We start from the raw sequence: 13,432 nt of genomic DNA on the forward strand, positions 1-13,432 counted from the left end.
TTTTAATTAAGTTTTTTTTTTTATATAATTACCGGGTCCTGGGATGAAAATAATTTTTGGAACATGATGAGAAAACTGGAAAAAATGGTGTCCCTGTTCACCCCTGTTACTTTATCAGAAGTGATGAACGTGCCACAGTGATTGCACCAGTCGAGCAGACAGTCAGGAATTCCCCTGGAGCTTTCTGCCTGAAAAACTAGAGATGAATCTTCAAAAAGAAACAAAAAGTGAAAGCTCTTCTTGGCCTTCTGGATCTCAGTTGTTGTAGGGAAGGGGTGGTTAGTTGACTCTGGCTGCATCCATAGAGATATCTGACACACACACACACACACACACACACACACACACACACACACACACACACACACACACACACACACACACACACACACACACACACACACACACACACACACACACACACACGAAAGAGCAGTAGTTAAGCTGTGAACCAGAACTAAGCAGTACATAGAGGAACAGCTATAAGGATCAAATCAAATGCAGATAAATCGATTAGTTGTCAACTATTAAATTAATCGCCAACTATTTTAATAATCGATCAAAGTCATTTTTATGACAAAAAAAAAAAAAAAAAAAAAAAAATGATCTGATTCCAGCTTCATAAATGTAAATATTTTCTAGTTCCTTGACTCCTCTGTGACAGTAAACTCAATATATTTGAGTTGTGGACAAAACAAGACATTTCAGAACATTAATTAAATCGACAATGAAAATAATTGTTAGTTTCAGCCCTTATATGCATACTAGACAATAGATCGGCAAAGTTGTCCGACTCACGTGGTCTGATCTTGATTGGCCAGATGAGGATGGAGCAGAGCGCCAAAGCTGCGACGACTGCCACGCCTCCCGTCACTATGACCATGATGTAATGATAGAACCACACACAGGCCGGACAGCACAACACAGTACTGGGAGAGACAACACAGTCTGTTAGAGCACGTCACAGTTGGAAACTAATGCATTTTGATCAGTGTGTGTGTGTGTGTGTGTGTGTGTGTGTGTGTACTAACTGGCAAGGATGCAGCGCCTGGATGGCCATCACAGCTAACCCATTAGCCACTTTATCAGTGAAACTCATGGCTCCATACACAAATGCTCCACTTTGCTGCAGAGAGATAGAGAGAGGGAGAGAGAGAGAGAGAGGATTCAAAGATTCATAAAGCTTTATTGTCTAATATGTTGCAATGTTAGAACATTTTCTTTTGATTGAAGGCAGTGTGTGTGAGATGTGTCAGTAGCATGAGTTTTGGATATGTATTGCATTGGGAATCAAGGATTTGTTGTATAATGACTTTTTAGCCAGAGGCACTCCTTCTTCCTGATGGTAATAGTTCAAAGCTATGGTGGGGGGTGGTGGGGGAGGCTAGCCCGGTCCTACCAGACTCTGGTCCATTAGCCCGGTCCTACCAGACTCTGGTCCATTAGCCCGGTCCTACCAGACTCTGGTCCACTAGCGTGGTCCTACCAGACTCTGGACCACTAGCCCGGTCCTACCAGACTCTGGTCCTACCAGACTCTGGTCCACTAGCCTGGTCCTACCAGACTCTGGTCCACTAGCCCGGTCCTACCAGACTCTGGTCCATTAGCCTGGTCCTACCAGACTCTGGTCCACTAGCGTGGTCCTACCAGACTCTGGACCACTAGCCCGGTCCTACCAGACTCTGGTCCTACCAGACTCTGGTCCACTAGCCTGGTCCTACCAGACTCTGGACCACTAGCCCGGTCCTACCAGACTCTGGTCCTACCAGACTCTGGTCCACTAGCCTGGTCCTACCAGACTCTGGACCACTAGCCCGGTCCTACCAGACTCTGGTCCATTAGCCTGGTCCTACCAGACTCTGGTCCACTAGCGTGGTCCTACCAGACTCTGGACCACTAGCCCGGTCCTACCAGACTCTGGTCCTACCAGACTCTGGTCCACTAGCCTGGTCCTACCAGACTCTGGACCACTAGCCCGGTCCTACCAGACTCTGGTCCTACCAGACTCTGGTCCACTAGCCTGGTCCTACCAGACTCTGGTCCACTAGCCCGGTCCTACCAGACTCTGGTCCTACCAGACTCTGGTCCATTAGCCTGGTCCTACCAGACTCTGGTCCACTAGCCCGGTCCTACCAGACTCTGGTCCATTAGCCTGGTCCTACCAGACTCTGGTCCATTTCATTTGTCCAGAGAGTCTGGCCACTCTACATTGACAAGTGTTAGCTTCCTTGAAGGCGGGTACTCTGTTGAAGTTTAAAACTATTGGATCTGCCCAGAGCCACTCTGGGTCTGCCAGAACCAATCGCTGACGTTTGGTTGTGTCCTTTAACAAGAGGGGAGACCGTCAAGGCTATTAGCATTAGCACCGCTAGCGATAGCCTTAGCCAACTCCTTCACCACTAACGGAGCGAGCTGGAAAATCAAACTTTTCCCGTACCCCGTGGGGAGGAGGGACCACCAACACAACTCAGCAAAGATTGGTCTTGCTCGGGCTTTAACTTCTGGATATTCGGCAGTGTTGCCACAACGGACCGGATAGCTTCGCTCGCATCTTTCTAGCACACGTCCTCAGCCGCTCCCTCTGTTTGCTGATTGGACTGCCAAAAACTTTGGTCAAGAAAACCCAAGACGATACCGCGAAACCAGACGGAGTACTGAAGCGAAATGAAAATTGAGCAGAAGTACGTAAGAGGGCGGAGCCAGGCTAGTGGGAGGCATCCTGGATGATGAAGTTAGATTCTCTTTCCACTGCTTGTATATAAAGATCGGATGGCTGTTTCTGTGGGAATGCCTACGATGTCAACGGCTTGCCTGGCTATCCTGGCCAGCTTTCTCTCGCATTTGTTTGGTAGGAAGCTGTACCAAGATGTGACGTTGAAAGCGATGACAGACTCCGTCAGTGACTGGTATACTCTGGATAGAATCTCCGGTCTCACTTCAAATCCTTTAAGCCTTCTGAGGAGACACATGCGCTGTGACGGTGGTCTATCAGAGTACCAAGGTACTTGAAACTTTCAACCTGTTCCACTACTGGCCCTTCCAGTCTCGATGGTGTGGAGGGTGGATGAGGAGTATCGAGGATGATGTGAAAGGACACATAACGCCTCCTATCACACACACGCACAAACACACACACACACTTTACCGTCTGATCGGCGATGAGCTCCGCGGTCATGGAGAGCGATATGACCAGGATGGTGGCTGACCCCGCCCCCAGCAGCACAGCGGCCCCGTACACCCGCTGACCCATCTGGGCATCCAACAGCACCCAGTAGGAGAAGGCCATAATCAGCAGCAGGCCCACGAAGTAGGTGAGCTGGACCAATGGAGAGAGAGTGAGGGAGAGAGACACAGTCAGTGGTGGAATGTAACTAAACACATGTACTCCAGTACTGTACTTAAGTACAAATGTTGAGGTACTTGTACTTTACTTGAGTCTTTTCTTTTCATACCACTTTCTACTTCTACTCCACTACATTCATACGACAGCTTTAGTTACTAAGAATTAACTAAGAATTAAGATTTTTTGCACACAAAACACAATTATTATAAATTAAACTACTCAACAATATAGCGGCCTACAAGTCCAGCTGAAATGATGAGACCAACACAGAACTGTTTGGATCGTTTCCAGTTTCTAAAATGTGAAGATTTTTCTGCATTGAGTACTTTTACTTTTAATACTTTAAGTACATTTCCCTGATGATACTTACACACTTTTACTTAAAAGGTCCCATGGCCTAAAAATTTCCCTTTATGAGTTTTTTTTTAACATTAATATGAGTTCCCCCAGCCTACCTATGGTCCATGAAATAACTGGCCTTTATAAATAAAAATCTGCCTGCCTCTATGGGTATTTAACATAAGGGTGTACTGACTTATGCCCCCTGTATTTTAAAAGGAAAAACATTTATTTATTTACGATACATTATTCATTCACAAAGAAAATTGGTGTCCTTAAAAAGGTTGGATTTTTTCTAATTTCTTTTTTAATTAAGGCATTAAGATCAATTTCCAAAAGATGATTTTTTGTATTCCTCTTTTTAGTCAACTTTAGCATTGGTTCCTAAACTTATGAGCAGCACTGTATATTTCAATCTTACAATTACAGTATTGTTATTAATATATTACCATTGCACTGAACTGCCTTGCACTGTAATTCTATTTAAATCTTAAATCTCAGACAATACTGATATTGCACATTCCTTCCCTGTCTTCAATGGTTATTGGATATTTCTTGTAATTTTGTGAATTCTATTGTACTGTTATACTGTATACTTAACAGTATTTTTTTATATATTTCTTACTGTCCTTTCTGTTTTTATTCTTTATGGGTTAAGTGAGTGTTGTACTTTGAGAGCAAAGATTAACCGGAGTCAAATTCCTTGTTTGTTTACGCAAACCTGACCAACAGAGCGGATTCTGATTCTGATTCGTATATGGGCAGGAGTGAGGTTTTACTTACACATTTCCCAATGTGTTTACTGACAGGCTTCATGATGAAGGAGGACAGGAAGCCACTCAGGTACATTACTAATGGGATGGTTGCGATGAACTTCTGTTGGAGGGAGAGAAAGAATGAAATGAACAAACAGCCGAGGCCAGACTGTAGCTAAGATAAATCATACCGCTCGAGCAGGGTTAGGGTCACACTTCCATCATGTGAAAAAGTATGATTGTGGTTTACCTTGGGCAGCTCCAGAGTGTTGATGAGATACATTGAGATGTATGTCTGAGACAGATTGACTATTAGCCTGGTAGACATGTAAAGTAAGGCCACCTACAGAGACACACAGCAAAACACATCTATCAGGCAGTGAAAAACATGCAACAAAAGACAATGCGTCTTTTTTCCCTTCCCGATACCGATTACGACAGTGGTTCCCAACCTTTTTTCCTTGGCGCCCCCCCCTACTCATGTCTAAGAAAAGATGAGCCCCCCCACCCACCCCCTGAAACCGAAGTTGAGGTAACACTCGAGATAGAGCCTTCCTTTCTTTTGATACAGAGAAGTTGTTACGTTTCTCCGTCATGTTTCATTCATAAAATAGTGATGCCGTGGCGGCAGGAAAAATGAGAATACAACAAAATATATAGTTTTCATACAGACTTTTGTATACATTATATATTCTAGTGTATTATCATAATTTGTTTAACATGTGCAAATATTTTTTTTTACCTCAACCTCAAACCAGATAAAGACTTGCGCCCCCCCTGTGATCTTTGCCTTCCCCCCCGGGGGTGCCCGGACCCCAGGTTGGGAACCACTGGATTACGATACCTGAACTGGCGTATCGGCTGATACCGAGTACCGATCCAATACCATTGTTAAAAAAAAAATAATAGTTTTTAACAGCTGTATACTATGCTCCCTGTATGGATGTGATACGATTGCTATCAATTGTAGGTACGGCGTAAGTTAAACTCTTTGTAAAACATGAAGAAACAGAATGAATGCTAGAGAACTTCCATTTATTGTCTACTTTGGCAGTCAGTCATAACCGATAAAGAATCAGTCCCTCCAGAAAAACGTGATTATGCGATCACATAATTCAAAGCATAATCGGCCAAAGTCCACATAATACGGCGCACTTTCGCCGCATAAATTGCCGATTTCCGCGCAAAATATGCAGGGCTTGCATTATTTCATAGTCCCCGCATTTTAGTTTCAAAAAAATTCACATATATCTTAGCAGAAAGCGAAGAAAAATTTTGGTGTTGGGGGAAATCACTTTTTTTCCTCCAACTGTAGTTTTTGCAAGCTCCCGCAATTTTTGCAAGTTCATCGCATAAAATTGCATGAATATCATATAGCATATTCCATTGCATTTTTTTAAGAAAACGTGCCGCATAATCAAGGATTTTTGCCTGCAACAATCACAAAAAAACTCTGGAAGGACTGAAGAACATAAATAAACTACTTTGAGGTTGATTTTTTTCTGGGCTAAATGACGTGGTATCACATCGGTGCATAGACTAACATACTCTCCGATACCGATACCAGCGTTTTAGTCAGTATCAAAGGCTTTCTTTTCCGATGCTGGGATAGGTATCGGAACAACTCTAATACTAAGATATGCAGATTTGGTTTTACTGGTACAATCTTCCCACCTGGTAAAAAGAAGGCTGCTGCAGCCAACATCTCCACTGCAGAAGATGCTTGGAGGTCCTCGGGCGGGGAAGCAGGGGCCTCCGCTCCCCCTCTTCCTCCTCCTCTATCCTCTTCCTCCCCTCCTCTCCTCCGGCCTCCCCTCCTGTTTCACGCCTCCTCTCTTTGATTCCCAGGTGGAAGAAGAGGGAGAAGAGAGCGCCGATGGCCAGCACAATCAACGCCAGATTCTGTAATCAAAAACAAAATATTATTAGAAACTGGTTGGTAAATGAGGTTTTATAAAAACACACAAAAATGCTCTTGTACAGTGAAAATCAAATAAGCAAAGAAAAACCAAGACATGACGACAACATTATCTTTGAGGGTGTCTGATGCAAAAGTGGCTCATAAAAAAACGAGGAGCCATTTTACATTCATTTTTGTTGTCATTTGATTTCAGTTTCCTTTTCCAGAGTGGGGTTTGCTTGTTTCAGTTTAGTTTAGTTTCAGTTTTCATCAGTTTGTTCTCATATGGGGGTATTTGTCAGGGGCCAGATTTAAGAAGTTCACAATCAGCTGGTTGAAGAGAGGCAAGCTTTAGTACTGTCCACCAATGTCCTCTCATCCCTGTCAAAGGCACAGACCGAAGAAATGGAGTCAACGCTGAGCAAATGGAGTTTGGACTTTTGCTGAAAATAATAATGCACTGAGAGACTTTTTGAAAATGCGCACAGATATCTCTCTCTCTCTCTCTCTCTCTCTCTCTCTCTCTCTCTCTCTCTCTCTCTCTCTCTCTCTCTCTCTCTCTCTCTCTCTCTCTCTCTCTCTCTCTCTCTCTCTCAAAGTTGTTGTGGGCTACCTGTTTGCCAAAGAGAACATTATTCTCTGTGACGTGTGTGTGATATATTTGGTGCGACTCAGTAGCAGACTGTCTTAATCACATTAAAACTAGAAGTAGATGAAAAATGCATAGCAAGTTGAAAGAGGCAAAACTCAGTTTACATGAACAGGTGTTTCAAGGTTTCGAAGGGGTCTAATAGGTGGGCCACCGCCAACGACAAGTTACAAAAAAATTGCCTTGGTCGGAGCAACCACAAACGCACGCGCAATTTTATGCCATTACGTTGAACCAAAATTGCACTGTGCCGCCTGATCTGCATAAACAGCCTCAGCTGCACCTCTCCTCCCATCTCAAGACAAGCATGTTGTTCCAGAGCCAGGGGACGACAAAACAGGCACAACACGTGCATTCAGCAGTTTGTGCTACTGCTGACTTTGCGGCGGTGGGAAATTAGGGTCCACTGTGAATGTGTAGTGGTCATTTTCAGCAGCCCCACCCACTCTGAACTCGGTGACGCGTCGTGTGTCGGCTGATTAAGACATTTGTTCTCACCCTGAAGACGGGGATATCTGCTGGTCCAAGCCCGTCACTGAGCGGGTCGTCGTCCTCTCCGGCCTGGAAGCGGAACAGCAGGTAAGCCACTGCGTACACTGTGATGTTGGCTATCACTGTGAACGCATACCTACACACACACACACACACACACACACACACACACACACACACACACACACACACACACACACACACACAGAGAGAGAGAGAAACAGCGTATTCAGGATCTGTAGATGCGGTGTGTACTGTTGGGTGCAATCTATTAGGGCTGCCATGAATACCATTTTTTTTGTGGTTCGAAGCGTAAGTACTAATCAACAGTGAATATTCAAAGTTTCGGTGGTGGCGACCATGGCAACCACCCGACATTTCTGACCCCACTTGAAGGCAACTCCATTTCACAGAGAAAGAGAGAAACAAAAGAGACGTAGCGACTATGCTCTGTTGTTGCAGGAAACTTTCTCGTGGCAGCGCTAGAGGCAGTGATGCTTCCTGTTTACCGTACGGGACTCTCACACCGGCATGGGATGGAATCCCAAAATTAAAAAAATCAAATACCTACCCAACGAACAAATAGTCGAATATTCTGATCCAGCCCTACGGTCTATGTGTTTGAAAGCGTACCTGTAGGCAGTGAGTTCTACTTTGGCGTGCTCACAGGTGACCAGCTCTGGGATGAGAGACAGGTGGGAGATCTGGGTGGCGGCCCAGCCGAACTGAAAGACGATGATGAACGGGATGAAGTAGGTCAGACTGGCCCACTGAGGGGTCAGGGGGCCACAGCCCAGACACTGGTTGAAGATGAAGGCAAAGGATAGCACCACGCTCAGTGTACCTGGAAAACACACACACACACACACACACACACACACACACACACACACACACACACACACCTTTAGAACGTAACCTTCTTTCTCAAACAATCAGAAAATAAAGTTTTACCCCCGATTCACTGCTGTGTTCGCTCCTTGTCTTCATTTAGGTTGTAGCTCGCTCAACCACCACCGTGTTCTCGCTTTCTCAACTTTGAACGCTGTGTGATGACAAAAAGTAGGCTATACCTTTACCTGTTTAGTAAAAAAAGAATAAGGTATTTTATGGCTATAGCTGGTGTATCCATTGCATATGCCAAGGTGTACTTTCATGCTTTTCTGTCTATTTTTTCAATGCAGTGATGTTCATCTGTTATAGTATCCTTGTTATGAAGCGCGGTCTGTTCTTGTCACTGTGCGTGTGCCACACAAGGATACATAAAGTCATTCCACTGTGACCTTTGCAGTTGACTTCAGGATCCCTTTGTATCTATGAGCTGTCGTTACATTCTTTTAAAACACGATCTGACCTGACCTGACCTGAACTCAATAAAATAGATGCTCAGTCTTCAGTATGTGGGCATAGTTCAAACAGCAGAATCATTAAAAAAGTTACACAAATACCTATTACAAGAGCATGTACATAAGAGCTGACTGACAGACACAAGGAGCAGCTTCAGGATTGGACAACAGGGCTGCTTTCTTCCAGATTTATCTTTACTGGGTACTAGCACAATGTAAAACATTGGCTGAGTACTGTGGAGTACAAATTCTCTGAATTTACACTTCTCTGTTGAAGAGTAAATCATTTCTGAATCTTGTGGGGCAGTAAAGTGACGCCAGAGCGCCTGTCTGTCTGACTTACCAACTAAATGCCATGTCTTCCTCTTGCCGTAGTTGCCACAGCCAGGGGTTCGGTCAGACTCGTAGCCAATGAGAGGCGTACAGATACCATCTGCTATCTGGCCAACCAGCAGCAACACACCTACACCACAGGTAGACATTCAAGATTCAGTAATAATCAATAATACTCAATGTGTTACAACAGACAGAGAAGAAAGATGCACGACAAGGGTAGACATTCACCTTATGAATTCCGTATAAATATCTATATAAAGGAATGGAAAGGTCTAAATAAAAATGCAAATACAGAGCAATATTTTTAAAACACCACACCAGTGTAAACTGAATGGTATCACCATAGTTTAGGGCTGCAACTAACAATTCATTTCATTGTTGCTTAATCTGTTGATTATTTTCTCGAGTTTTTTGGTCAATAAAATGTCAGAAAATTGTGAAAAAATGTCAATCTGTGTTTTTTTAAGCCCAAGATGACATCGTCAAATGTTTTGTTTTGTCCACCACCCAAAGATATTTAAATTTACTGTCATAGATGAGTAAAGAAACTAGAGAACATTCTCGTTTTAAAATATGGAATCAGAAAATTACTCAAACTGATTAATCAATTATCAACACACACACACACACACACACACACACACACACACACACACACACACACACACACACACACACACATACATATATATTTTTTTTTTTGTAAAAAATTGTAAATTCTTGTACACTACTTTTTCTATTCTTACCGTCATCTCTGTTTTTATTCTAAATATGTTAAGCGTTGTACTTTGAGAGCAAAGATCACCAGAGTCAAATTCCTTGTTTGTGTATGCAAACCTGGCCAATAAAGCCGATTCTGATTAATAGTTGAAAACCAATCGATTAATCTTTGCAGCAATATAGTTTAATCAACATGCCCCTGGTGCAGTATCCATGACAAATTGCATTAGGCTTCACACAGATATATTACTAGGGTTATTGTATAGGACTGCATGCAGTGTCAATGTCAATACATATCACATATACCAGACAGACAGACAGACAGACAGACAGCTTACCTGCATTCGTGTTTTGGAATCCCAGTACTGAGTGGTAGAACACCAGTAGGTATGTGAACCACATGGAGGCACACAGGTCGTTCAGAAAGTGTCCCACCGCATAGCTGAGCTTCTTGAGGACCGGCAGAGACATCTCTGTGTCCGACATTATGGCTCGCGGGAGAATAAAACACTTTAAACGAAAATCTAAACACGCGCCTTCATCAGGTACACCGTGCAGGGGCTAAAATAAGTCCAATGAACTTGCTAAAGTTAGACGAACTTTTTTAGACTCTGGGAACGGTTGAACGGGGCTGATCGACGAAAGACGAATGTTCGGTCCCCTGTTTCCACACGTTACTTGCTTTACATACACTTATCATCCTGTTAGTCCGCTCAGCGAGATGCCCTAAACGATATTCCCTTTCATCTCGGTGTGGTCAGGTGACAGTGGAGAGCTGTGTGGGCAAAGCCAGGATCAGGAGCATCAGGGGACAAACGAAAACCGAAAGAGAACCACACCGGAGACCCAAACGCCGCATTTCTCGCCTAAAATCACATATTAACGCCTGAACAACGTTCGCTGAGAGAAAATAATTCGCGTATGAGAGATGTTGTATCTCAGCTTAACTCAAGTAACGTTACGTAGGCTACGTTGCTATAAAAAAAATATTCAAAAAATTCAATTGAAAGTGACCGAAATTAGACAGAAACCTTTCGAGTGCCTGTTCTTTGTGAATTTCGCCCAACGGCAGCGGCGTGTAACGTTAACGTTGAATCCACCTCGGTACAGAAAGCACCGAGCCGCACCGCCGCACCGTTCACCTTCAGCTATCTGGCTTCCAACATATACGGCTTTAAAAATGCAAACACATGTAAACAAAAACGCAGACCTGCAATGATGATGTAAGCAGAAAAAAGCCAGAGGAATTGACCAATAAGAAACCCTTCTTGCTCCTCTCAGCCAATAGAAAAAGCCCCGCGGGTTCAACTTCCTCACGTGACGGCACACTGACAGTCAAAGATCCTTTATGTGACAGAGCGAAAAAAAGGTTTGAGTGACATCCCCGAATCACTTTCGCCGTTGCAGAGACATTACATCTATAAATTACTGTCAATTTGGCCACTATAAGAGGATATTAGAAAATGTATGTGCTGTGCTATCATTTTACATATTTGACATTACTCAAATCATTGTCAAAATTGTGTAGAGCAGAATTTAGCGCCCACACACAGTTTCAGTTCCCTTACATCACTGCCTTGCGAAGGGGGGGCATGAGTAATTTTCGCAGGAAATGTGAAGTTATAGCAGCCTGTCTCACGCGGTTACAGCTGAGACATTGACAGGGTATATGTTTCAGCACTGGAAATAAGTAAAGTGGTTTAAAGTATCTTTTAATAAGGGGAATATACGTAACTGACTGAGAAAACAAGGACAAGCAGGACTGGACAACAGGGCTGCTTTTTTCCGCATTAACCTTTAACCCCGCACGTTTGGGCTGCAGGGTACAATACGTGCAGTTTAGTGTCCCAAATTCCCCGTAACGTAACCCCATTTGTACAGGTCCTATCCCCTGACCAATCCTCTAACCCTAACCTTAACACTAGAATAATATGAAATGCCTAACCCCAACCAATCGAGCTGCTTCGTAGGCCGGGTCTGGGCGTGGCCATAGTGGATTTGGGGACAGTAAACTGCACTTAAACCTATGTATCAATAGTTTAGACAAAAAACTGTCATAAAAATATGACAGCAGTCTGTGTGTGTCTGTGTGTGTGTGTGTCTGTGTCTGTGTCTGTGTCTGTGTGTGTGTGTGTGTGTGTGTGTGTGTGTGTGTGTGTGTGTGTGTGTGTGTGTGTGTCAGTGTCAGGGCCGGCCCTAGACTTTTGGGGGCCCTAAGCAGGATTTGGTTTGGGGGACTCTCCACATTGTAACATGTTGCCACTGCACTTGGCACTAAACCAACTTGTGTAAATATTAGTTTAAGCACTCATAATGTAAAAATAAACATTTAAAGACTAATGTGAGACCTATTAGCAGCAACACTATCTTTAAATAGAACAGCTCTGTTATGAGGTCTATTGTGGGACATTTCAAGCGCTCCTGGGGGCCCTCTGGTAGCCACGGGGCCCTAAGCAGCCGCTTAGTTCACTTATGGGTCGGGCCGGCTCTGGTGTGTGTGTGCGTGTGGATGTGTGCGTGCGTGTCTGTCTGTCTGTCTGTCTGTCTGACCAACTAAATACATGTCTCCTCTTGCCGTAGCTGTCACACAGGTTCAGTCAGACTCGTAGCAAAAAAAGATAAAATAAAAGTGTACCCATAAAACTGGGTAACCTGCGCATCACTTGTGGCCTCCGTTGTGGTCCACTAATTCTTCCATGCTCTTTCATCACTCTCTCAGTTGGTTTGTGACATTATTTTGTCCTGCCAGAAAAATAAATAAATAAAAGATTATAGAAAGAAACTCTTTCCTTCTGCTTTACCCTCCTCGGATTTCCCACTGATATGAATATTATATTATTATATATGAGTTTTTCAAAGTATTAATACTGTTAGGTTTTAAAAAGTTAAAACCATGCTTATGTTTTGAAAACAATGTACTTTTGGTTTTAGGTAGCCTGCATCTAAGATCTAATCAATTAACTACACTTAATTAGCATTTGTCTGGCTCACACCTTCTCTAGCTTCTAAAGAATCATCAGGTCATATCTGTCATTTAGCATACTGGAGGAGACTCATTGTCCCCACAGGAAAGGTAACTGTTGTCCCTGCTTTTTGGGGAGCCACTCCCTGCTGGGCCAGACTTGATTAGATCAAAGGAAATGCATATGTCTCTGTACATTTGAATAGAATCGGCACTACCATGATAAAACGACCTTTGTCTGGGAACTGGAGTAAACCTGAAATCAGGGGTGTGTGCTCAACCTGGGACAGTTTCCACTCAAGGAAACATCCACAATTCCAAAGGAATATAATTCTGAAACAGAGGTGATTTCGGGGCTGCAAAACTGTTTGCAGTGTATTGTTTTGTCGTGTCACGAGACTGGTTCTTATGTGACTCCATCAGGGAGAAACATAGAGCCATGTCTACTGCTGGCAGTGTTTTATGTTGTATTGTTGTTGACTTGTCATTTCATCTTTCTGTTTTATTAAACCTTTTGCTTAACTTTCAATTAGACCCAAGCCTTTCTTCTTCCTCCTCAGAAATCAAAAAATCACGTCTTTTAATTAACA

The 13,432-nt window shown here is 43.4% G+C and overlaps 1 protein-coding gene across 1 annotated transcript; it reads right to left on the bottom strand.

Annotated features, from left to right (window-relative positions):
• Positions 1-11,095, bottom strand: LOC114565179 (major facilitator superfamily domain-containing protein 12). The gene is made up of 11 exons (XM_028593072.1): positions 10,219-11,095; positions 9,168-9,287; positions 8,112-8,322; positions 7,485-7,614; positions 6,112-6,339; positions 4,688-4,780; positions 4,466-4,558; positions 3,146-3,316; positions 1,032-1,126; positions 799-929; positions 1-311 (listed from the first exon to the last, which is right to left on the bottom strand). Exons 1-11 carry the CDS (start codon positions 10,364-10,366, stop codon positions 280-282), a joined length of 1,452 nt encoding a protein of 483 aa, XP_028448873.1. The 5' UTR covers positions 10,367-11,095; the 3' UTR covers positions 1-279.
• Between the last annotated feature and the right edge of the window lie 2,337 nt (positions 11,096-13,432).

Source organism: Perca flavescens, chromosome 12, assembly GCF_004354835.1.
Source record: "Perca flavescens isolate YP-PL-M2 chromosome 12, PFLA_1.0, whole genome shotgun sequence".
In the NCBI taxonomy this organism is placed as follows: domain Eukaryota; kingdom Metazoa; phylum Chordata; class Actinopteri; order Perciformes; family Percidae; genus Perca; species Perca flavescens.